General features: G+C 40.5%; 2 protein-coding genes and 1 pseudogene across 2 annotated transcripts; all 3 read right to left on the reverse strand.

Annotated features, from left to right (window-relative positions):
- Positions 1-10,796: 10,796 nt before the first annotated feature.
- On the reverse strand, positions 10,797-15,331 carry LOC114940976 (uncharacterized; annotated as a pseudogene).
- A 5,498-nt stretch (positions 15,332-20,829) lies between these two features.
- Positions 20,830-23,556, reverse strand: LOC146723665 (uncharacterized). The gene has a single exon (XM_085481370.1). It carries the CDS (start codon positions 23,554-23,556, stop codon positions 20,830-20,832), a length of 2,727 nt encoding a protein of 908 aa, XP_085337496.1.
- Positions 23,557-23,637: 81 nt separating this feature from the next.
- LOC114940978 (uncharacterized) lies at positions 23,638-25,470 on the reverse strand. The gene has a single exon (XM_029315782.2). The coding sequence runs from the start codon at positions 25,468-25,470 to the stop codon at positions 23,638-23,640; it is 1,833 nt and encodes a 610-aa protein (XP_029171615.2).
- Between the last annotated feature and the right edge of the window lie 221 nt (positions 25,471-25,691).

The following is a 25,691-nucleotide window of genomic DNA, read 5'->3' on the forward strand; positions in this document are numbered from 1 at the left end:
AACTGATTAAACACTTCTCATAAAAGTACTTAAAAAGATTTGTCAAGGATGCTGCACACAAATAGAAGATCAAAGATAATAACATATCACATGAATCCGAGGTCATGCGTACGAATATATTCGCGCAATTTCAAGTGTATTGTATATTAAGAAAACCAAGATAACTACTGGCTATTCCGGAGATTATAATACTAAAGAGTAAAACTGTCCAGAATCTATAAGATTAAAATCGTGAATATTTACATAGATTCTATCTAGCATCTATCCAGATAAACTAGACAAACACTAGAACCAAACCAGGTTTTATCAGGTAAATCTTTATACTTAAAATCTTTTCAGAAATAAATATTTTTATCGGCTCTCAATATAAAGGGTAAGAGCAGTCGCCCGGAAAGTGAAAGACGCGGGTTCGATTCCCGCTTCAGCGACTTTTCGGACCTATATTTTTCTCGCTTATTTCTCCATATGTAAGTTTCGAAATTAATTTATATGTGGAACTTTGGGATCTCAAATTGAGATACAGTTCCGTTTAATTAATTTTTCGTTTCGTTTCCTTGGCTCTATTGCCCAGCTTAGAAGACAGCATACTTATATTATTAAAATCTTTTATTATTATTTTATTAAATAATTTTTTTCATAGAAATATTTTACAAACAACAATTAATTAAACATATGGCTCATATATTGTAAGGCAGCAAATTATATAAAAAGATCAAATGTGACGAGCGATTTTCGATTGACAATTATATCTTATTTGGATAAAAGAGTATGGTATAAAATAAAAAATATATATCTCATTTGATATTATTGTCAACCATATAATCACTCGTCACATTTGGTCTTTAGAAATATTATAACCAAAAAGAATAGAAAAATTTTTGTTAAAAAAACTTGGCGCTGCTAAATTTTCTTTCAAAATTACTGTAATGTATTTGTAAATCTTGAAATAAGAAATAATTAATTTACTATAATTATCTTAATGTAACAAATAATAAATTTATTGTAATGTATCTTAAAATACTCAATAATTAACTTAGAAAATATTTGCAATGTAAATGTATGAAGTACGTTTGTCATTTGCATAGTATTTAATTAATTTATTGCAATGTATCTTAAAGTAATAAAAAAATTATTTTTATAAACAGTACATTAATAATTATATAAACATTACATTAATAATTATATATTTATTTAAACATTATATCAATAACTGGAATATTAATAGAACAATTAACTGGAACATAAATGTATATACAAAGTACCTTAACATTATTGACATATTATGCAATTTAGCAGCGCCAAGTTTTTTTAACAAAAATTTTTTTATTTTTTTTAGTTATAATATTTCTAAAGACCAAATGTGACGAGTAATTATATGATTGACAATAATATCAAATGAGATATATATTTTTTATTTTATATCATACTCTTTAATCCAAATAAGATATTAATGTCAATCATAAATCGCTCGTCACATTTCATCTTTTTATACAAGGTGATCCAGAATAACCTTCCATCCGTAAAATGACGTATTCCTGACACAATTCTAAGACAATTTTTCCTTTACTAAAATTTGATTTAAAGCTTAGTTTTTGAGTTATAAGCAAAAATAGTTAGCAAATCACGCGTCGAGTACAGAAGACCGGCAGGAGCGGTACACCGCGAGCGTAAGGCGGGCGCAGCTGACCGTTCGACGGGTGATTACCACCGTTAATTATTTTATCTTATAACAAAATTATGCTTGAAATAAAATTTTAGTAAAGAAGAAAGTCTTAGAATTACGTGAGGAATACGTGTTCCTTAAAATAACGTCACTTTCGTGACCAAAAGTTATTCCGGACGTTGGACGCTGCAATCAGCTGATTGCTAGACGCGGTGTGTGTATGAAATGAAGTGTGTGCGTAAGAGAGAGAGAGGGGGAAAGGGGAGAGGGAGGGGGAGAGAGAGGGAGAGGGAGAGAGAGAGGGGAAGAGAGAGGGAGAGAGACGTTTATACACACGTACACACGGACGCATGCATTTTTTCTCGCTCTCTTTCTCTCTTTTACACAACACTGTCATTCAGTCATTCATTCACTTACCTGCTCACTCGCCTTGTAACAGCGTCGCGAATCTTCATGTTACGTATTGTTGTCAGCTGTTGCACGGTTATGGTTAGGTTAAAGATGCGCGACACATCGAAACTTTCTCACTGTTGAAAATTCTCTCACACTCGATTGCTACAATACATATTACGCGAATTTATTATTTTCACAAATAATAAGATGCAATTTAATTCGACCAAAAACTGGCTATTCATTTATTGAAAATAAGTACACACTACGTTTCGACCCACATTGTGGTCCTTTTCAAGTGCTAGAATACAAAAATACATAATTTGGCAAGCGAAATTAACATTACATTAACACTAAATTTGATCTGTAATACATACTTGTTCTTATTCATCAATTACAAATAGATAATTAAAAATAAAAACACAAAAGTTGTCCTGTCATATCGATAATCTGTTAGCTACTGTAGACTAGTATTATGTTTTTTAAAGCATTTGAATGATGTTGTCATAAATAGGACTAAGGTTATCAGTGTCTATTTGTAAATTAATTTTATTTGTTTGTCTTTTTATGTAGAACATTTCAGCGATCTCTCTTTTTCGTCTATTTTTCTCGGTATGTAAAGAAGTAAAAAATATGATCATTAATGACGACGAAGTTTTAATTTCATTAGATGTAACATTACTATACACTAACATCCCTAAAGAACTTGTAATTGAGGCGATTAAAAAGAGATGGAACACAATCTCACAAAATACCATATTGAATTTGTCAAAGCTTACATTCGCAATAGAAGCTATATTAGATTCCACAACATTTAGTTTTAATGGCCACTTTTTTGAACAAGTTTTCGGCAGCCCGATGGGTTCTCCATTGTCACCCCATTTTGGCAGATATAGTCATGGACGATTTAAAAACCTTTTGTTTAAATTCATTGACTTTTAATGTACCTGTGTACTACAGATACGTTGACGACATCTTCACGATTTTACCACGCTCTAAGGGTGCCGTCACATGAGGCGTAACTTGCGTTAAGCGTAACCTGCGTATTCTAATATAATCTAGTGATTTAATAAAAGATACGCCGTGGTTACGCTATTCTGAAGGACGGCATTCACATAGGGCGTATTGCGCGGAACGTGTAACTAATACAACCAATCGTAGATTAGAGTTTCCGTTGTATGCTTTAACAGAAATGCTAAATAGGACTTGTGATTGGTTTTCGTAACCTACGCGTCCCGAATAACACGCTTCATGGGGAACTGATGCTTTGGGTTCCGTAAAACGCGCATATTTAAAATGGCTGGCAAAGTGACAAGATAAACGAAATATGTAGAAGACGAGAGCTCTCACTGCTTCAATCAAGAGTTCATCCAAAGTATCTGTAGGACCTTCCGCAGTCTTTGCATTCTCTTGGATTATTAAATAAATAAATACATTTAATTACTATAATACAATAAAATGATACAACAAAATATATGCAAAGAATGTAATAAACATACTGTTATAACATATTGTCACGACAAAATTTTCATTTACAACGATGCAATCTATACTTTTCTCTGTTATATATATTATACTTTTCTCTGTTATATAGAATTGAAGGGATCTGAATAGCTCAGTTGGAAGAGCAGTCGCCCGGCAAGCGAAAGGTCTCGGGTTCGATTCCCGATTCAGCGACTTTCGGATCTATATTTTTCTCTTGCATTCATTTATTTATGTCCGTAGGGGGGTTAAAGGGGTATTGAAATTAAATCTCAAATATGAGATTATTTCATATTTTAAAATCTTGGCCGTGTCCAAGTAAAATTTGGTGCCTTGTGCAGCGGTATTTAATTCTAACGAAAAAAATAATTTAGTTTCGTTAGGATAACGCATTGTCATCCGCGATTTGGCTCTTATTGTCTGTCTTGTACGTTAAATTTATATTTATATTACAGAGCCTTGTTAAACTCTTAATTTATACACGCTGGCTTAAACGCGTTTGTTTACCAACATTAATATATATAACAGAAAAAAGTATAGAATCGAAGGGATCTGAATAGCTCAGTTGGAAGAGCAGTCGCCCGGCAAGCGAAAGGTCTCGGGTTTGATTCCTGATTCAGCGACTTTCGGATCTATATTTTTCTCTTGCATTCATTTATTTATTTCCGTAGGGGGGTTAAAGGGGTATTGAAAATTAATCTCAAATATGAGATTATTTCATATTTTAAAATCTTGGCCGTGTCCAAGTAAAATTTGATGCCTTGTGCACCGGTATTTAATTCTAACGAAAAAAATAATTTAGTTTCGTTAGGATAACGCACTGTCATCCGCGATTTGGCTCTTATTGCCTGTCTTATACAATAAATTTATATTTATATTACAGAGTCTTGTTAAACTCTTAATTTAAACTTGAAATTTTGTATCACATGTCGTGAGCAGTAGACTGTTTTTAATCGAACGCTATTAAAGCTTATATAATAAATTAGATTTTTGTTAACTTACCCTTATTTGATTATTCTTGTTCATCTTATTAATGTATAGGTATGGATGGATTAAAATTAACTTCTTTTTTGTCTTTAGTCTTTGGCAAAAGAACGCACAAATGGAGTTATGTTTTTTTTTTTTTTTACAAATACGCATCAGCGTTTCTTCCGCCAGAAATTGAATTCGGCGTAACGATAATAACGTACAAAGCATAAAATAACTAGACAGAAGCTGATACTGAAATGAGACGATGTGATTGGTCGACGTAAGTTACCGCAAGTTACGCGTACGCAAGTTACGCCTCATGTACACGGCACCCTAAAGTTAATGAAATGTTATCAGTTTTCAATGCGTACCACCATCGTCTAAAATTCACTTATGAAATTGAAAAAGACAATTGTTTAAACTTTCTTGACACGAGTGTCATCAGATATAATGATAAGAGACTAATCATTAATTAGTATAGGAAGCCCACTTTTTCGGGAAGATATATCAATTTTCTTTCCGCGCACTCAAATATCAAATTAATTACATTAACAACTTAGTCGATAGAGCCATTCTACTGTCTGACAATAAATTTCATAGTGACAATATTCAAATTATTAAAGACATTCTAACCAATAATAATTTTCCATCTCATGTTATTGAAAAACATATTAAAAAAAGATTACATGTAATTAATAATATTACTAATAGTTTTGACAACAAGAGAGATAAAAATAACAATAAAAAATTTGACATGTCTTTACATATTATGTTACTGTATATCAATAATCTGACGGATAACATTTTTAAAACTCTTAAGAAAAAAGGATTAAAAATAATTTATAAGATTCCAAAAAAATTAAACACGCTAATTAAACGTAAAGATGTATTACCGAAGATGAACAAAACGAATGTAGTATACAGACTAGAATGTAATGATTGTGACGCGTCGTATATAGGACAAACAAAAAGACATTTGATTACTAGAGTAAAAGAACATCAGAATAATATAAAAAGACATGAAACAAGCCACTCGGTGGTCGGTTACATAGAACCGAATGCAATCACGACTTCCGATGGCTTGAGCCATGTATTTTACATACCGAGAAAAATAGACGAAAAAGAGAGATCGCTGAAATGTTCTACATAAAAAGACAAACAAATAAAATTAATTTACAAATAAACACTGATAACCTTAGTCCTATTTATGACAACATTATTCAAATGCTTTAAAAAACATAATACTAGTCTACAGTAGCTAACAGATTATCGATATGACAGGACAACTTTCATGTTTCTATTTTTAATTATCTATTTGTAATTGCTGAATAAGGACAAGTATGTATTACAGATCAAATTTAGTGTTAATGTAATGTTAATTTCGCTTGCCAAATTATGTATTTTTGTATTCTAGCACTTGAAAAGGACCACAATGTGGGTCGAAACGTAGTGTGTACTTATTTTCAATAAATGAATAGCCAGTTTTTGGTCGAATTAAATTGCATCTTATTATTTGTGAAAATTTTATCACTGGCGATCAACAATTAATTGTGAAGAGTTTATTTATTTACTACCGATTCACAGATACTGAAATAAAAATAGAACGCGAATGCAAATTGCACATTGTCTCGACGCAAAGCAACGGATCGCAGAGATTGCACTCGATTGACACAATACAGATTACGCGATAACGAATTTACTGTTTATTCACTCACTACCGATTCACCAATACCACAAAAATTACTTTAACCGAAACGCGAATGTAAATCGCACATGACTCGACGCGTAGCGATGGACCGCGGGGACTGCGCGACCACAATAGTTGACTAGCGCTGCGACTTACGCGTGGCGCGTGACTGACGCCTGATGTGACATAAGACGATCGGCTAAAACATTTGCATTGCGAATACGGGAAAAAACATGAAACGTATAATGACATACTTAAAAAAATTAATTATTTATTATAATTAATAACTACTTCTAATTATAATAAATAATTATTTTAGAAAGCATATGTTATACGTTATTACGCTTTCGAAACTATTGCATTCACGATGCGAAGGTTTTAGTCAATCGCAAGAATATTGTAATTAACAAATTAGATTTGGGAAAATTTGTTTGTATACTGTTCATAATGAGATTTCTCAACGTAAAAATGTATACTGCTCATAATAAGATTTTCCAACGTAAAAATGTATTGGTCGCTCTGAAAAGAGCGGATTGACTAAAAAAATTTTAGAGCAGATGCTCGAAATGCCCGCTATCCATTCTAACGCAAGCTCTCATGCGTTTTAATAAATTTCTTTCGACGTTTGTAATTTTGTCTCCAGATCTTCAATATCTTCGGGAAGCGTTTTATAAATTACTTCCTTACAATATCCCCATAAAAAAAATCCAGAGGATTAAGATCTGGAGATCTTGCGGGCCAACGTATTGGGCCATACCGACCCATCCAGCGTCCGGGAAAATGCTCGTTTAAATAATTTGTAACAATCCTGGCGTTGTGTGGCCCAGCACCGTCTTGTTGAAAGATAATCTCGTTTCTTTCAAATAATGGCACATCTAAGAAAGCTGGTAGCTGCTTGATGCTGCCCGTGACACTCGCCAAGTGCCATCAGCATGTCGTAGTATTCTTGACTTATGTACGCCGCCATCCTCTTAGCACTTATCGATAACCGCAGGCTTATTGATTGCAGCATCGATTGCGCGTCTAATTTACTCTCTCTCCCTCTCTCTCTCTCTTTCTCCCCTTCTCTCTCTCTCTCTCTTTCTCTCTCTGCCTCCCTCCCCTCTCTCTCTCTCCCTCTCTCTCTTTCACGCACACACTTTATTTCATACACACATCGCGTTTAGCAATCAGCTGGTTGCAGCGTCCAACGGCTGGCGATCCGGAATAACTTTGGTCACGAAAGTGACGTTATTTTAAGGAACACGTATTCCTCACGTAATTCTAAGACTTTCTTCTTTACCAAAATTTTATTTTAAGCATAATTTTGTTATAAGATAAAATAGTTAGCGGTGGTAATCACCCGTCGGACGGTCAGCTGCGCCCGCCTTACGCTCGCGGTGCGCCGCTCTTGCCGGTCTTCTGTACTCGACGCGTGATTTGCTATTTTTGCTTATAACTCAAATACTAAGCTTCAAATCAAATTTTGGTGAAGGAAAAATCGTCTTAGAATTATGTCAGGATACGTCATTTTACGGATGGAAGGTTATTCTGGATCACCCTGTATAATTTGCTGCGTTACAATATATGAGCCATATGTTTAATTAATTGTTGTTTGTAAAACATTTCTATAAAAAAAATTATTTAATAAAATAATAATAAAAGATTTTATAGTATAAAGGTTTTTATTTGTCGCAATTTTTTGATATAAAAAACATAAAATAATGAAATTTATAGGAACGAAACACAAACCTTTTTTGAAATAAAATAAAAAAACAAAATATTGCAAATTATTAGTCTATGAAAAAGAATAAATCAACAAAACCAATCAATTATTTTCTGAATACTATTTTTTTGTATTCATTGTAATTTTTTATTTTTTATTTCTTCTTCAATAAATTTCTTCAGGGCTTCTGAACCTGCAGCTTTATACTTGCTTTTTAAAATATCCAAACTAATTTCGGCCGCTGCTAACTTTTGCCGAATTGATAAACCAATAATATTTTGCATTGGCAACAAGGTTTGCAAATTTTCTTTGGTTTTAATTGCTAGTTTCCAATTATTAGTCTGTTCTGAGAACAAAGTTACCCTTTCCAACAAAATGTTATTGTTTATTTTCAATTTTTTCAATATTTTATGAAGAATCGCACAATCATTTATTGCATTGTGTGCTCCAATCTTTGAAATATTTAATCCATCGGCTAGTCCACTGAGCGATTCCTTTTCTTTTCTACTTGATATTTTCTTTATAATTGACAAAGTGTCTATAAAGCCATGAATTACCATTGAAAAATCACTTATTAAATTGTTTTTAGTGACTGCTCTGAATAATCTAGGGCGATCAAAATTAAGATTATGCGCTGCTATACAACATTTTTTTCCAAACGATTGCAACCAAGTATGAAAATCTCCTAATGCTATTCTAATAGAAACTGATGATATTTTTACTCCATTATGCATAAGATCGCCGTAACTAAACCATGAGCTTTAGAGGCCTTCGGTGAAACTTGTTGAGTGGGATTGATGTAAGTTGAAAAAACAGTTTTGTTACATTTCGCGGCAATTTGTAAAATATCGCAATCAGCTTGAAACCCAGAAGTTTCTAAATCAACAAGAATGATAGGAACTTCACAAAGATCTTCTTCAGGACTGGAATCATATTCGTTATTTACTGGAATATCAGGTTCGTTAAAAAGAGCACAATTAGTCTCATAAGTAACTCCTTCTACATTCTCTTTTCTATGTCGTACAACAGTGCGAAGTTTTTTCAATTGCATACGTCTTTTTTTGTATTCAGGTGTTTTAATTGATTTACGTCTCTTTAATAAAATTCTCTTTTTTCTTAATACGTGCTGAATGTGGTGGTTTTTTTAGCGATAAATTGAGTTTTTTTGCAATTTTTTGCGTGTATGCTTCTCCCATATTTTTTTGGCCTATAGCACAAGCGAAACAAAAGTCAACAGAAGCAGTCATGCTGTAGCACGTAGACAGGAGCTTTGCTGGCCATGGTTGCATTTAAACTTTTGTTTGCGTTGCTAGATGCACCGGCCGAGAATTTTTGTGCATTTGAGGCTAATTTGTCGAAGATGTCTTTGAGTTCTTCAAATAATCGCTGATCTCGAACACCACCAGGTATAATTTTATGATCATAATTTTCCTTGTTTTTAACGAATCCGCACCAAGTACCACATTTAGTGTGATCATTGAAAACATAGTAAGGAATGCTTCGGATTGTATTTGCTAAAGCTACACTGTCGCCTTTATTCTGAGCTAGAGCATATGTCAAACATTTATGAAGATATGTGATGTGATCCTCGGTTAATTCTTTGTAATTTTTTTGAATGTTGTACGTCTTTTTCGTTACGCCTCCTGATGGGCGTAAGGATGGTTGACGTCAGACTGTTTGATAATTGGATGACTGGATGCAGCTCTACATGCTGCAATAGTAGAACTATCGTCGTCTCCTACCAATACTCCAACTTCAATGTTTTCATTTTGAAGGCTATCACTTTCAACTACAATTTTCTTAGCAACATGAGCTTCTATTGCCTTTGCCGAAACATAAAAATTTTTTCGACAATCATGCTCCGGTGTTGGATCATCTTTGCCGCATTTTTTACATTTACGGTTGCATGTCGAGTAGTCTAAAACCAGTCCACTCAAACAGCCTATAATAGCTCCAAAACCGTTGTTGCTATCATATTGTCGGCCCGTACCTTTGGTACTCCATCCCATGTCATATGAGACCACAATTCGCACTACATCATTCCATAACACAGTACAATTTCCTTGCTCATTACTTTTCAGATTCTAAAAAATTTTGAGGATCAAGAGAGGATGTTGGAAGTTTCATTAGAAGATTCATTTATTGGTCGACGATGAAGAATGAAATTGGATTGGAAATTTGTAGGTCTAAATAAAATAAGAAATATAAAATAATGTCAATTGTTTATTCGTAATGGAAAACGAATATATTGTATTATATATATCCAATATAATATTATATACAATATAATATAATATTATATATAATCCAATTGTATATATTGTAATTAAAAATAATCTATATTATATTTAAACTATATATATATATATATATATATATATATATTCCATAATGCGTAAAAGTTAGAGTTATATTTATTTCATGTGATTATAATTAATGAATATTATAAGATCCAAATTTAATAAAATTTATATCGCAAAATTTCTTTAACTAAATTCAATTTCAGAAATATATAGCTTAAATAAAAGTAATTTCAGAAATATGTAGCTTAAATAAAAGATATAAATAGTGTTAAAATATGCAAGTTTTGTGATATTGTATATAAAAGTACATACAATTCAAATTTTGGCTTTTGTAAATGTCAAAATTATATGTATAATAATGTGTAAATATATCTTAATCAACAGAATATATATAATTCAAAATATTATGAATATCTATAATTTAAAATATTATGTAATTCTGGAAATGTTTTCTTTTTTATTATTAAGGAGATTTATAGAGCAAATATATATAGTAATATTATAATAGCCTTTTTCACAAGAAAAAAGCAATCTTTTTTCTAGTCTCTACATATTCATAGAATACCTAAGAAATTTTCTGAACAAGTTGAGTCTTAGTTACAATTGTTTCTCGATATTCTCTGCTTGCTCTATTGTCAATCTTTTTTCTAATAAGGCTGCATCCCTGCAGCTTTTTTTAGCTACATCTTCTGCCGCATATCCAATTTCTTGCTCATATTTTTTGAACGTTCAAAACTGGAAGCATGGAATATTCATACATGCCAATAATTTCTGAAGATGTGACCATCCTAATCCAGAGAAAGATTTTATTAGTTATTACCTACATTAATAAATTATTTTACATATAAATTCATACAAAAGTTTATATTAATACAAAATATAGAAGGAAAGATGCAAAATAGATATTTTTAAATAACTAAATTAAAAAAGGAAATGTTAAATAATTTGCAGCATTTAAAAATTTATTCTTTAGACTTTTCAATGGCGCAAACATTTTCATATTTTCTCAATTAATTTCCGAAATATTGGACGTTGAATATCTGTTTTGGGTTAACTTTCGGAAAAACTACCTATATGAAATAACAGATAAGAATGCCCAATTCCTATGCATTTTTGTCGTTTGAACATAAATATAAAACTTAAAAATGGCGGTCGGACTCGCAAATCAAGAAAAAGTAAGATTTTACATGAGATTACAGCTTTTAACGCAAGGTGAGGATTCACAAAGGTTAGCAATTTCCACGCTAAGCGAGGTTTCACGCAAACCTATTTGCCTAGTTTTTTGGTAGTGGAACTCCCCGCAGGGGAGCGGAACCCACTGTCTCCACGCATACACTTTCCAGGTGAAGCAAGGTTCCACATGGGTTTGCAACTTTCCACGCAAAGCAAGATTCCACGCAAACCTATTTGTCTAGTTTTTTGGTAGTGGAGCCCCCCGCAAGGAGGCGGAACCCACTGTCTCCACGCATACACTTTCCAGGTGAAGCAAGGTTCCACATGGGTTTGCAACTTTCCACGCGAAGCAAGATTCCACATGGGTTTGCAACTTTCCACGCTAAGCGAGGTTCCACGCAAACCTATTTGTCTAGTTTATTGGTAGTAGAGCCCCCCGCAAGGAGGCGGAACCCACTGTCTCCACGCGTACACTTTCCAGGTGAAGCAAGGTTCCACATGGGTTTGCAACTTTCCACGCGAAGCAAGATTCCACATGGGTTTGCAACTTTCCACGCTAAGCGAGGTTCCACGCAAATCTATTTGTCTAGTTTTTTGGTAATGGAACTCCCTGCAGGGGGGCGAAACCCCCCTCTCGTTGTCCGCCACCTTGTCGTGGTAAGAGGGCTCACTCTTCGCAAGAGGATACTCTTGCGGGGTGCCAAGAGCGGACCGTACCTCCTGTAGGGAGGTACACCGGCCCTCCGGTATAGGAGGGCACCTTCAGGGACTCTGCAGGGGGGGTTATGTGCCCCCCCCTGTGGGGTACGGGTTTCGCGCACCCGGGGGTCCCGAGCTGGTGTGAGTTTTTATGTCGGGAGCACCGGACCAATGATCCCACAGGCTATGCCGACGGGGACTTCGGTCCCTGGCAGGGTCACCCTAGTCGGACAGGCTGTGGGTGAGATCCGGTTAACTCCCGGCATTGGGTGAATGTGTGTGTGCATGTGTGTATGGACGGATGGGCCTGGTGGGGCCAAAAGGGCTTCGGCTCGCCACCCTTGGACGGCCACCAAGTAAAAAAAGGCCAAAAAAATCAATATGGGGAGAAAGAAAAGCCGAAAGACTTTTACCGGCCCAGTGGAGTCGGATGCCACAGGGCCCGGCGGAGATGGGGGTATCCCGGCCTCCACTCCGTCGTTATCTAGCGACGGGTGCGAGGTAAGGGGGGGGGGGATCTGACGCCTCAATGGAAGTTGAGGCTCAGATCCCAGACCACGCGAGACCGGCAGTATTGCTGCCGGGCCTCCAATGGGAAGAGGACTTGGCTCCGTGGTGGGATGAGGCCGGTGCCAAGATTCCCACTGCGGAGCTGTTCCTCAAGGTAGTGAGGGAAAGAGACGAACTCGAGGACTGGATCAGGGACCATCACGAGGACATAACAACGTGCTTCGAGATAGGGATGGCGAATTCGATACCTGGTCTAGTTCAGGAGTTCACCGAGAACGTCCTCTGCCGGGTGCAGGAGTTCGCGTGGGTTGTATCAGAACTCACGCGGCGCGAATGCTTCCGGTTCGGGGGGGAGAACGGCGTGAGCGCGGTTGCGGTCCCTGGTCGCGAGGTGGAGACGCGCGAGCAGGGGACCGAGACGGACGAGGGGAAAGAGGTGCCCGGTCGCGGCGTGGAGGCGCGGGATCGGGGCACCGAGATGGAGGTGGAGGAGAAGGGGGCGCCGGTCGGGGAGGCTCCGTTGCCGGGGGGGTTGGCGGCCAGACTTGAGGACATGTCCTCGAGGCTGGCGGCCAACTCAGACCGGTTGGGGCTACTGGAGGGGCGCCTCAGACGGATGGAGGCTGATCGGGCGGGTGTGGCCCGTGAGGCTTCGGGGGAGGTAAACAAGGGGGGACTGGGGAAGGTGGGGGGTGGGTGGAAGTTGTGAGGAGAGGGTTAAAAAAGGGGAATGGGGGTAGGGATAAGGGTGAGGAGAAGAAGAGGAGGGAAATTGCCAAGGGTGGCAAGAAAGGGGGAGTTGGCGACAAATCCACTGTCGCCAACGTAATGGGGGCGGCGAGGTGCTATCGGTCACCCAATGCTAGCTGTGGCCTGGCCACACGTGGCGCCGATGCACCTCGGAGGTGGACAGGGGACGCCGCTGCTACCGCTGCGGCTCCCCTGGACACAAGATGGTGGGGTGCCTGTCCGGCCAGAGATGTCCGCTTTGTGTGGACTTCAACCGGCCGGCCAGGCACCGACTCGGGGGTCCGGGATGCCTGTCGGCACCTCCGGCGGAGGAGGGGGGAAAGCCCGGCCGGGGGCCCCGGGGGCTCGCCCCGGCGTTATCGCCGGGGGGCAGCTCTCGGGGCGGACGGGGCCGGACTCCATCCCTTCTAGTGGAAAGGGGGAGGGGGGAGACGCGTGGGGCAAACGCCTAGCGCCTCTCCCTCAGAAGTGAAGGGGCGGGGGGGCCCGTCTCTTCCGGGGGACGGACTCCCCCGTCCGGGGGCCCCCCGGGGTGTTCGGCCGAATCCCGATCCCTCTTGGGGGAGGGAGGGAGCCGGGACCCCCGGGGGATCCTAGTAGTAGATGGTGCGGGACGGAGGGGAGATGGACACTCTCAGGAGAGTCGTACTTCCCTCCCTCCCGTATAGGGAAACTTCCTTCTTTAAAGGGGGTCTCTCAGGAGAGGTCTTAGGTGTTGGGGCCGAATCGTAACCCCCATTGGGGGCGGAGGGAGCCTCAATACCTGGGACGGGAGAGCTGCAGATTTCGAGGGCGGGGGCCCTCGAACTCATTGCACGCGGCTCTCTAACGAGGGGAGAGGAGTGGTGGTGGTCTCCACTCTTCTCCGCCTGACGGGACTTGTCCCGTCAAACGGAGGGGACGCACTCGAAAGGGGTGCGTCACGGCGTTTCGGAAGCACCGGTTGCATGCGGAAGCGATTCCCGGGGCCTCCGAGTTGCGCCAGGAGGACCACCGTCAGGTTTAGCGGGTCGAGAATGGGCCTCCTGCCCATTCCCATCCCCGCATAACCCGAAGCCTCTCCCGAGGTGGAGGGTATGTGTTGAACACATTCCTGACGTAAAAAAAAAAAAAAAAAAAAGGGGGGCGAAACCCATTGTCTCCATGCATACACTTTCCAGGTGAAGCAAGGTTCCACATGGGTTTGCAACTTTCCACGCGAAGCGAGATTCCACATGGGTTTGCAACTTTCCACGCTAAGCGAGATTCCACGCAAATCTATTTGTCTAGTTTACATGCTCACGTACACGCACGTGCATACATACACATACAGATACACAGTCACACACTTGGCATATCCTGGGTATACACTGTATAGCAAACACTGAGTTTTACTTTTTTGTTCTTTTGTTTGCATTTTTTTGCGTTTTTTGTTTTGAGCGCCATTTTCAAGTTTCATATTTATGTTCAGGAAGCAAAAATACATAGGAATTAGATATTTTTATTCATTATTTCATATAGGTAGTTTTTCCGAAGATTTACCCTGTTTTGTTCCATCATACCCAGTATATGTAATATAATTTGTAAATATTATAAATAGAAATTTAATCATACCTATTACTGCTTTATAATTTATATCAAAACGAATATTGCGTTTGTCACTGGAAGGCTGCATTATACTTGTCATTACTTCATTTAAAAGTAGACATTTGTGGTATCATATCAATAATTGTGAACCTAGTCCTCGACGTACTTCGTTTTCTAAGTATTCGAAAGACAAGGCTTCTTTACACGATATACACCACATTTGTCGGCTCAAAAATTTTAAATCAATAATGCGTGGACCATTGTCCTCTTCATTTTCAGTCTTGACGTTTGTCTGATTCCTGTCTTCGACTTTTTCTTCATTATTTGAGTTTAGCACTTTTCTGCGTGCTCTTCCAATTTTTTGTATAAGAAGTCTCTTTTCATATATTTTTTACTACTTTTTCTTTCCATCGATAAAAGCCTTCTTTTGACATTTGGAATAACCTATCTTAAACAAACGTGTAAGCGAGAAGCGAGAAGGGCTCATATGTCAATTTGCAATTTGACCAACTTATGAAAAATTATCATGTTGCCACATTTCTTTCTTCTCAGAAAAATGACAAATTATTAAATTTATCAAAGAAATAGTTAAAAATCTTCTATTTTTGTCATTATTCACTATTATAATTTTTATTCTGACATTTTAAATTACTCTGTACGAGTAAATTCGTTTATTTTTATAATTCAAATTTTGTGTTGTAATGTTGAAATTGAGGTACCGTCAATGATAAAAGTTTCTTATTATAATTTAAGAAACACGAAAATTCTCCGAAAAAAGCAACAAAGGTATGAAAATACATTTCTACACTCTAGCTACGAATAAATAATAAGATTTTATGCAATTTTTATAATAATCATATATTAAGATAAGTATATATTCGTTAATATAGAATTTCGACTACTTTTTGCTCCGATTGTAGGTGCTAAACATCCTTAACAGAATTAACAAAGGAATTTCTTGCAACATCTCTAAGATCCTCCAGTATTTTATGAGTATTCGTTTCAAAATTCTTAATGTATTTCATTGCAATTTACTGGTGATCAAACTGCTTATCTTGTTATGCATTAAAAATAACTATGTTAGATATGAATAAATAATATAAAAAATAAATATAAAGAAGAATATGGAAAAATATGAAAAATAGTTTAAGAAGTTTTTAAATAATTTAACATAAATATTAATAATTATATTCAAATCTCTATGTTAGAAAAATAATTTTGTTTAACAATTATTGCTCTAATATGTGTATTTGTATAAACTAGTCTAATTATTAAATCAAAATATAATTCGTGGCTATTTAATACAATAATACACAATGTGTTTGGAAGCTTGTACGCATCTGTTAAAAAATTTTTCACAAATATATATATTGTAAAGAATAATTATATATGTAAAATATTGTGAGGAATAAACATTTTTATGTGATAATATTTGAATATAACTCTTCATAATTTTTATTAATGTTTTCTATTACTTTCTTTCCCTTTATTATATATATTATTTTAAAAAATTCACTGATTAAATCTAATTAAAGAATATTCAAAATATTTAATCATAAATATTACACACACGACATGCATGCATGTATGATCAAATCTTTTTACAATAGTTTTTTTAAAATTGAGAAATATTATTATACTTTTAAAATTTCTTATTACTATTATAAATAAAGTATAGTGCACTTTTACCGTTATAAAAAATATTTTAATAATATTTAATTAATGTTCCCGTGGGCTGAGTACCTAGCCAGGGCGTCTGCGGATGGCGGATAGAAGGATCCTTAGAGGAAGGTCGGGGGCACCGGAGTTTCACCCGAAAGGTGGGGACCGGTGCTTGCCCGGAAGACCTCTGGGAAATGATCGGCTATAATCGGCCCCGCGAGTGTAAAACCTTGTCTTGAGCTGGGAAGGCTGTCGCCGCGGACCGACTCCCCAAGCCAAGCTGTAAGCCATCATGGCGAGGGCTGCGTGGGGCAGTACAGCTAACGATGCCTCTGGGGCATCAGGCAAAACCCCAGAGTATTTAGCCTTACCCGGACATGCAGAGCTCTGCTCGGGCAGATCTTCCGTTTCCTAGCTTCTCGTGGGATCAATATGGATCTAAACATTAAATCACTTTTGTTGTCAGGAGGAGAGGGGGAAGGCTCGCAAAAGCCTCTTTCCTCGGAGGAGGGGGCACTAGCTCCCGAACGGGCCCCTCAGGACGTTAAAGGGGGGAGAGAAGAGGCACGCCGGCAAAAGGAGCTGATCGCGGGCTCCGATGATACTCCTCTCTCGGCGCGAAGAGCGATAAAGAAACCTAGGGCTTATGACAATGGATCTTATGGTGCTGCCACGGATCCCTTGGCGAGGGCGATTGTTTTGGGGGGCTACCCCGAACAGGCGGTGTCCTCCAAACAGTTGACCTTGTTGAAGGATGCAGTGGTCTAGCAGGGATCCGTGAGGGTCTCTTGCCTAGGTTCACGAAGACTGCGGCCCTGAGACCATGATCATCCGTGGCGAGGACAAAATGGCGCTCGATTGGCTGGGCGAATCGGGCACATCTCGCCCTGGGAGAAAGCCAAGCTTAAGGTGGTGCACTTGGAGGAGCTTCAAAAACGACACAGGGCGACTGTCTGGCTACCGGGTCCCCCGGTAGCTGCGGCGGCGGTCTTGGGGCTGCTGGAGAGGCAGAATCCGGGCCTGTCCATTGCGAGTTGGCAAGTCTTTGCCGAGAATGTCAGGGCTTCTTCAGAGGGAAGAAGCCTTATTCTCGGTATTCCGGAGTCCAGTGTTCTCAAACTGAGGGCACGGGACTTCAGGGTCAGCTATGAGCTCAAGCAGGTAACAGTAAACCTGCTCTATGCCCGTAGCGGGGAGGCGGGGCAGGGTAAGACTCGGCCCGAGCCGTGTCCTCAATAAAGTGGGCATGGCGGGGGTAGGACTCACCCAGATCAACTTGCACCATAGCAAAGGTGCCTCGGCTAAGACAGCCGACGGCTAAGACAGTCAAGACGGCCAGGCGCATAGCTATGATACACACACATATCTCTTTAATGCAAGAACCTTGGGTTTTCAGAGACTGCATCAGAGGTATTTCGGCCTGCGGAAAGCTGTTCAAGGCTCCAGCGGGGACCAGACCCAGGGTTGCAATTGTGGTCAAAGATATTAATGCACAACTCATTTCTGAATTCTGTTCTAGGGACGTTGTAGCTGTTACAGTGGAGCTCATCAGGGCAACCACTGGAACTGTAAGGAGTGTGGCTTTTTGCTCAGCCTACTTTCCACACAAAGAAGAGAATTCACTTCCTTCAAAACTATTGAATAGGCTGATAAGGCACTGTCAGGTAAGCGGGCTTCCGCTGATTGTAGGGTGTGACTCTAATGCGCACCACGTGGTCTGGAGAAGCACGGACATTAACAATAGAGGCAAAAGGCTCTTGGAGTACCTGATGACCACTGATCTTGAAATCCTATACAGGGATAATGAGCCCACGTTCCAAACCACGGTAAGGAGCAAAGTGCTCGACCTTACTTTCTGTTCCAGAAGTCTGGTGGACAGTGTGATAGACTGGAGGGTCTCTCAGGAGCTCTCCTGGTCTGACTATAAGCAAATTGTCTTTGGGCTCGCAAATGTGAGGCCTGAAATCACCCGGCGAAGAAATCCTAAGAAGACCGACTAGACCTCCAGAAGTCATCTGGTCCTGAATCTTGAGGGGTTTTCTAAGAAGCACGGGACCAATGAGGAAATAGAGCTATGTGTAGATCACTTGCAGAATGCTCTTATCGGCGGTTTCGAGGCCAACTGTCTGGAAAGGGCAGTTAGCTTGAACAGGAGTCTCTTGGTGGGGACTGGACCAGCAGAGGATTAAGATGGAGGCTCGGCGGGCCTGGAACAGGGCCAGGATCTTCTACAGCACGAAATATTGACGGAATATTGCAAAAACATTGTTTTGCAAGATTGAAATATTGCATGTAATATTTCTAAAAGCTTGCCAATATATAGATATGTCCACCCTCAAACTATTGTGCAACATTTCTGCAATGATATTGATTTATTTCTACAAAAATGAATATAATATTTATAAAATATTGCAGAACATTTATTTTTTTCATTTATTCAGACATTTATTTGTCTTTGTCTGATTTCTGAGCAATCAATTTAATATTTGAGTTCCCTGTATTAGGATTGTACCAAAAAAAATTAAATTGATTAAAAGTTGATTGTAATTGCTACTTTTTGCATACTTTATATAATTCTCGGGACTAAAACTTAATGCAAGTTAGATAGTTCAGTTTGCGGCGCATAGTGATAAATAAAAGAACTATGTAATTGCATTATAATATAGCAGTAATATTTTGCAAGTCTCCAATAAAATAATAACTTATTATATTTGCACAATATTACTGCAATATTTGTAATATGGCGCAATATTGAAATATTTATGCAATATTTTAGTAATATTTCGTGCTGTAGGGGAATTATATGTCGTTATATTAATTATCGAGATTCGGTTCTTAGAATAATTCCTAAATTATATGACAATAATTTTATATCGCAATTTGGGGAGTCTTGCCTTAAATATCCTGGTTACATGATTTATGCTTATAATAGAATATACGCTTCCTTATGTCTACGTAAATCTTGCTTGTAAATTTGTTTGATACCATTTACGTTTAAATAATCGACAGATATGAAAATAACCTCTGAAAAGGTAATTGCAAATATAATCTCGGCGAGGTAATTTTCAAGGTAAATGCTCTTGCTAGGCAAGCGTTTATCGTGGATCGGAGTTGAAAAAATTTATGGATTCCTTATAATAATTCCGTAAAAGGACAATGCTTCACTATTCTTAAATATTTTATTTTATTGCAAACATTAAATTATTAGATATGACAAATAATCATGCTTATGATTCTGTTTAAACTTTCACTTGAAAACGATTTACGTACTATCCGTTATAAACCGAACTGTTACTTTAGCTGGAGACGTCGGAATGTTGAGACTCGAGAAAAGGAAAGGTTTCGATAAATTCGTTCTTTATTAAGAGAAACGCTCTCGACAAGAATCCAATACAGACTGACTGTTCTGACCGACAATGTATATCGAAGGATACAACTCGATAATATTTTGGTTCGGAGGAGGGGTATCAGCTTGCCTTGCGTGTTTGTGAGATCGAGCGCGTGTATGTAAGTACACGTGATACAGTAGCGGTATGGCACAAGGGGAATGACAGACAGATTTCAATTTTTTGTCCAAACATTCCGCCCGCCTTGTCGAGACCATAATGACAACTAAACGTCAGTCGAGTTCCTTTGATTCTCACTGTTTTGTAACGTTCGGTAAAAGGCACAATTTTACGATCGGTCGCTTTAGAGTAGTGGTAGCAGTTTTTACTGTAGCTACTCTGACTAGTCCGTCTGAGCCGGGATGCGTTTCGATTATCCGCGCGAGGGGCCATTTGGTCGGAGGGAAGCGTTCGTTCTTGACTATTACTAGGCTGCCCTCTTGAAACTTTTTTTGTTTTCGATGCCACTTGGATGATGTCTGGAGCTCGTGTAGATATTCCGACGACCAACGTCGCCAAAATGATTCTGTCATTTGACGAAGCATTTGTAATCGTGATAGTCGATTTTGAGGTAGATCGATGAGGGATGGTTCAGGAACGGCCGTGAGAGAGTTCCCGACGAGGAAGTGTCCTGGTGTTAAGGCGACGGAGTCAGAAGGATCGTCTGAGAGGGCCGAGAGCGGGCGCGAATTCAAGATTGCTTCGATTTGAATCAATAGTGTTGACAATTTTTCATAGGTGAGCAGGGTCTCGCCGATCACTCGACGGAGGTGATGTTTGACGGATTTTACTCCGGCCTCCCATTTTCCGCCAAAATGTGGAGCCGAAGGAGGGTTAAAGCTCCACTTTACTCCATCGTTGGCGAGAATGTTAGCAATGTGAGCTTATTCCTTAGAGGAAGCGGTGAACAATTTTTTCAACTCGGAAGCTGCGCCGACGAAATTGGTCCCACAGTCGCTCGTGATTGTTGAGCATAGGCCTCTTCGTCCGGTGAATCGTTTGTAAGCAGCTAGAAATCCATCAGTTGAGTAGTCGGTAGCTACTTCTAGATGAACAGCTGAGGTACTAAAACAAACAAAAATTATGAAGTATCCCTTGACTGTCTTCGCTCCGCGTCCGCGGAATGACTTTAGAGTCAAAGGACCGGCATAATCGACTCCGGTATTGAAGAATGGTCGACATGGAGTGACACGAGAAGCTGGAAGTTGTCCGATGAGTTGTTGACTGGCGGCGGCGCGATGACGGGCACACGTAATACAGTTATGGATGAATGAGCGAATAGGAGTTCGTCCACCGATAATCCAAAACTTTTGCCGTATTAACGATAACGTCAGCTGCGGTCCGCCGTGTAATGAGCGCCTGTGATAGTAATCAATTATGAGCGTTGTTAGTCGAGAATCTCGTGGTAAGATGAGCGGATGTTTTTCTGATGGCTCCAGTTGAGAGAAGTGAAGTCTTCCACGTAGCCTGAGATGTCCGGTTTCGTCTAGGACAGGAGAGAGCTTCAGTAGGGAACTTGAGGGAGAGAGTTGCTTGTTGTTTCTCAATGTTCGGAATTCTTTCGAAAAGTAGGCTTGTTGAGTTAATTTTACCCACAGTAGTAATGCGGATTCTAACTCGGAAGGCGTCAGGACCGCTTGATGTGGTCTATGTGCTGTGGATTTTCGGAAGCGCTCAAACGCCCGTAGGAGCCAGGCTGTGGTGCGTAGAAGCGAGGTGAGCGAAGAGTATCTTTCGATGAGATCTCCGAGGTCAACTTCTGGTTTTTCGTTAGCGAGGGTACAAGAGACAGGACGCTCTTCTAGATTTATTGTTGATTCGATCTTTGGAGTCAGAGATGGCCAAGATGAAGAGTGATGTTGTAGCCAAGAGGGTCCCTTCCACCAGAGCTGAGCATGCGGAAGCGAGTGGGGAGGTATTCCTCGAGATGCTAGGTCCGCTGGGTTTTCCGTTCCGGAGACATGATGCCAGCGAGAATTCGAGAGCTCTTGAATGAAAGAGACTCGATTCTGAACGAAATCTTTCCAACGTGATGGGTGACCTTTGATCCATGTTAGAGCGACCGTAGAGTCGGTCCAGAGATGAGTTGACGTGTGATGAATTTGGAGCACGTTGCGAATTTTGAATACTAGTCGGACGAGGATTACGGCAGCTGAGAGCTCGAGGCGCGGAATCGTCATGCGTTTCAGAGGTGCTACTTTGGTTTTGGCGCTGATAAGGGTGACATAGATGTCGTCGAATTCGTTTATGACGCGCAGATAGACCACAGCAGCGATGGCGTTCTGTGATGCATCTGAGAATCCGTGGAGTTCGATCGCGAGGGATGACGTAGTTATGCCGACCCAGCGTGGGATTGAGATCGTTGTCACGTTTTCGAGTTGTTGAGTGAAATTGATCCAGCGCGATTTGAGGTTTTCGGGAAGCTCTTCATCCCAATCAAGGCGAATTGCCCAGAGCTCTTGCATGAGCATCTTAGCGACAATGACGATTGGCGCCAGCCATCCGAGCGGATCGAACATGCTCGCAGTGAAGGAGAGCACTGACCGCTTCGTCAGGGATCCAGCTGGTGGTGGCGATGGTGCTGAGAACACGAAGCGATCGGATTGTTGATGCCATTGTACACCGAGTGTATGATGTATCGTTCGATCGTCGACTGAGAGGATTGGAGATGACGCTTGATCTTGATGAGGAATGTCAGCTAGAACTTCAGGGTCGTTGGAGATCCATTTTCTGAGATGGAACCCGCCAGCTATGAGGGATTCGTTTAGTTGGTTGATCTGTGTTTTAGCTTCAGATATACTTGATGCGCCGGAGAGAACGTCGTCCACATAGGTATCGCGGCGTAAGATTTCGGCAGCAAGCGCCCGCGGAGAATCTGATTCGAAAGCGAGTTGCTGCAGGCAACGCAGAGCGAGATACGGAGCACACGCGAGACCGTATGTTACTGTGCACAGATGATATTCTTGCGGAGTCTCACTCGGGTCGTTTCGCCAAAGGATTTTTTGTAGTGGCCAGTCGTCTTCGTGAACGCGAATTTGACGATACATTTTTTCGATGTCAGCTGCGAACACGTATTGATGTCTGCGCCATCGAATGAGAATGTCTGAGAGATCGGTTTGCAGTTTCGGACCGACATGAAGCACGTCATTCAGTGAAAAACCGAGAGTCGTTTTCTGCGAACCGTTGAACACTACGCGTAGTTTCGTTGTCGCGCTAGTTTCGCGAGTAACGTCGCGATGCGGCAGGAAGAACTCGCGTTGGTGACACTTTTCGGATGAATTGTGAATCCGCATGTGATCGAGATCGTGGTATTCGCGTAAAAAGTCGCTGTAAGCTGATTTGAGGGACGGATTCGAGTTGAACCGGCGTTCCATTCGGAGGAAAGCGTTCTGAGCGAACGTGCGAGAGTCACCAAAATCACTTATGTTCCTTTTGAGAGGGAGCCGAACCACGAATCGTCCTTGTATGTCGCGAGAGTGAGTCGATTCGAAATGAGTTTTGCATTGAGATTCTTCTGGCGTGAGCGGGACTTGAGGTCGAGGGATTATTTCTTCTTGAGACCAGAAGCGTTGTAAGAGATCGAGCAGTTCGGAGTCAAGCGAGCATTGCATTCCATTGAGAGAGTAGTCGTCTTCGATGGAGGCTTCACTAGTTGAAAGCGGGCCTGATAAAATCCACCCAAGAGCTGTGTTTTAAGCAATGGGTGCTCCGATAGGTCCGCGGCAAAGACCTTGTTTGAGGACTTGAGCATAAACTATTGATCCGAGTACTAGGTCAATCTTTCCGGGCGTGGCAAAATTTGGATCCGCGAGCTGAAGATTTTGAATATGCGGCCACTGTTTATATTCGAGTTGAGCGGGTGGAATATATGCCGTCAATTTCGGTAAAACGAGAGCGTCAATTTCGAAATAGATCGATGAATCATACAGTGAGGCGATACGGAGTTGTACGACGCCGTTTGAAACGCTGTTTCGTTGAGCACCGATACCGACAATTGGGATAGCCGCGGAGCGACGCGGGAGCTTTAGTGATTGAGCAGCGGATTCAGAGATGAATGACACTTCTGATCCTTGGTCTAGTAACGCTCGAAGTTGCGATGATTGATCATGTCGAGATAGAACTCTTACTACGGCGGTAGCTAACAGAGCAGGGGCGCGACGCCTGGTTCTTGATTGCGAGAGATGGCTTGAAGCTTGATAGTCTTGGGATTGGTTGATGTTGAGCTGGTTAGTGTGCTTTGCTTCTTGAAGAGTACTTGCGTGAGCGGTTGGTTGAGCCGCTGAGATGGACGCTGCGGGAGTTATGTTCGCGACGGTATCGCTGTTGCTGTTCGGTGCGTGCAACGTTGTGTGGTGTTGCTTTCGACAGATTCGGCAGCGTTTTGTATTGCGACACATTTTTAACTGATGAGGCCCAAGGCAATTGAAACAGAGATTCTTTAATAGGACTAACCCTCGTCGTTGGTCGTATGGCTTCTCTAGATATTTGGAACACGACGAAAGGTAGTGTCCCGCGGCGCACAGCACACACTTTTGTTCCGGCGCGGTAGCGATATATGATCGTGCGCCTGAAGGTTGCGAGGTCGACGAATTTATTTGTTGTTTTCGAGGCAGCGATCTTTCGAGAGCTTCGAGCGTGTAGATGCGGCTGATTAGGAAGGTCTCGAAGTCCGCGAACGAGGGCGGATCTGTTTTGGCTCCTAGTGAGTCTTCCCATCTCTTCAGCGATTCGGCATCAAGCTTTCGAACCATTAAAAAAACGATAATGAGGTCCCACTGTTTTACGGGACAACCGAGAGTTTCGAGCGCGCCGATGGCTTCCTTAGTATCGCCAAGGAGCCGTTTGATATCGGCTGCGTTTTCTGTTTTTATTCTTCGGGTCGCGAGGAGGCACGTTAGTTGAGCGTCGATAAGAATTCGTTTATTTTCATATCGAGAGATGAGATTTTCCCACGCGCGAGTGAAGTTTTCACCAGTCATTGCAATGTTTTTTAGATGTTGTGAAGGTTCGCCAGAAAGGCTCATTTTGAGATAATGGAGTTTTTCAATTTCTGAGAGCTCGGAATTGTCTATGATAATTGACGTGAAAAGATCCCGGAAGTGACTCCACTCTGAGTAGTCGCCTGAGAACTTCGGTATGTCGATGCGTGGTAGCCGTCGAGATCGCGACCCGGTAGATGTGCTCAACGATGCTTCGGCGGCAGATATATTTTGAGGAACTGGTGGAGCTAGGCTTTCGAGGATGTTGAGCATGTAGCCGTGTGCGTCTATGAAAGCTTCTTCGCACATGGAATAGAGATCATCTTTGAAGTACGGCAGTGTCTTTTGTTCGGGGGTGATCGAGGTGAAGAGATTCTCGTCGTGAGCTTGAAATTTATCCCAATTAACCCTTAATGCTTCAATGCGACTCTGCACATTGCCGCGATTTATTCGGGACGGTCCGAGTTTTTTCAGATTTTCGACCGAACGCGTGATAAGGCCGAATAGGACGTGTTGACGTTCCATGATCTTCTCGATCGAGGCCATTATTCGGACGAATCAGTTGGGGTTCGAATAGGGATCTCACACTAAATACCCTTTTTCGGTACGGAGGTGGCGTACACTGAAACTGCACTCGCTATTTCCTTTCGGAGGTACTGATGCGACTTTTTTAATGTTCGATACGATTCTTGAGGAGTCTCAAATTTCCGGTGGATTTTCGCCGAGAAAGTCACTCGCGACGAACTTTCGGCGATCCGGCTCGAAGG

This window comes from Nylanderia fulva, unplaced genomic scaffold (genome assembly GCF_048542155.1).
Source record: "Nylanderia fulva isolate GAGA-0341 unplaced genomic scaffold, ASM4854215v1 Scaffold178, whole genome shotgun sequence".
Taxonomy (NCBI): domain Eukaryota; kingdom Metazoa; phylum Arthropoda; class Insecta; order Hymenoptera; family Formicidae; genus Nylanderia; species Nylanderia fulva.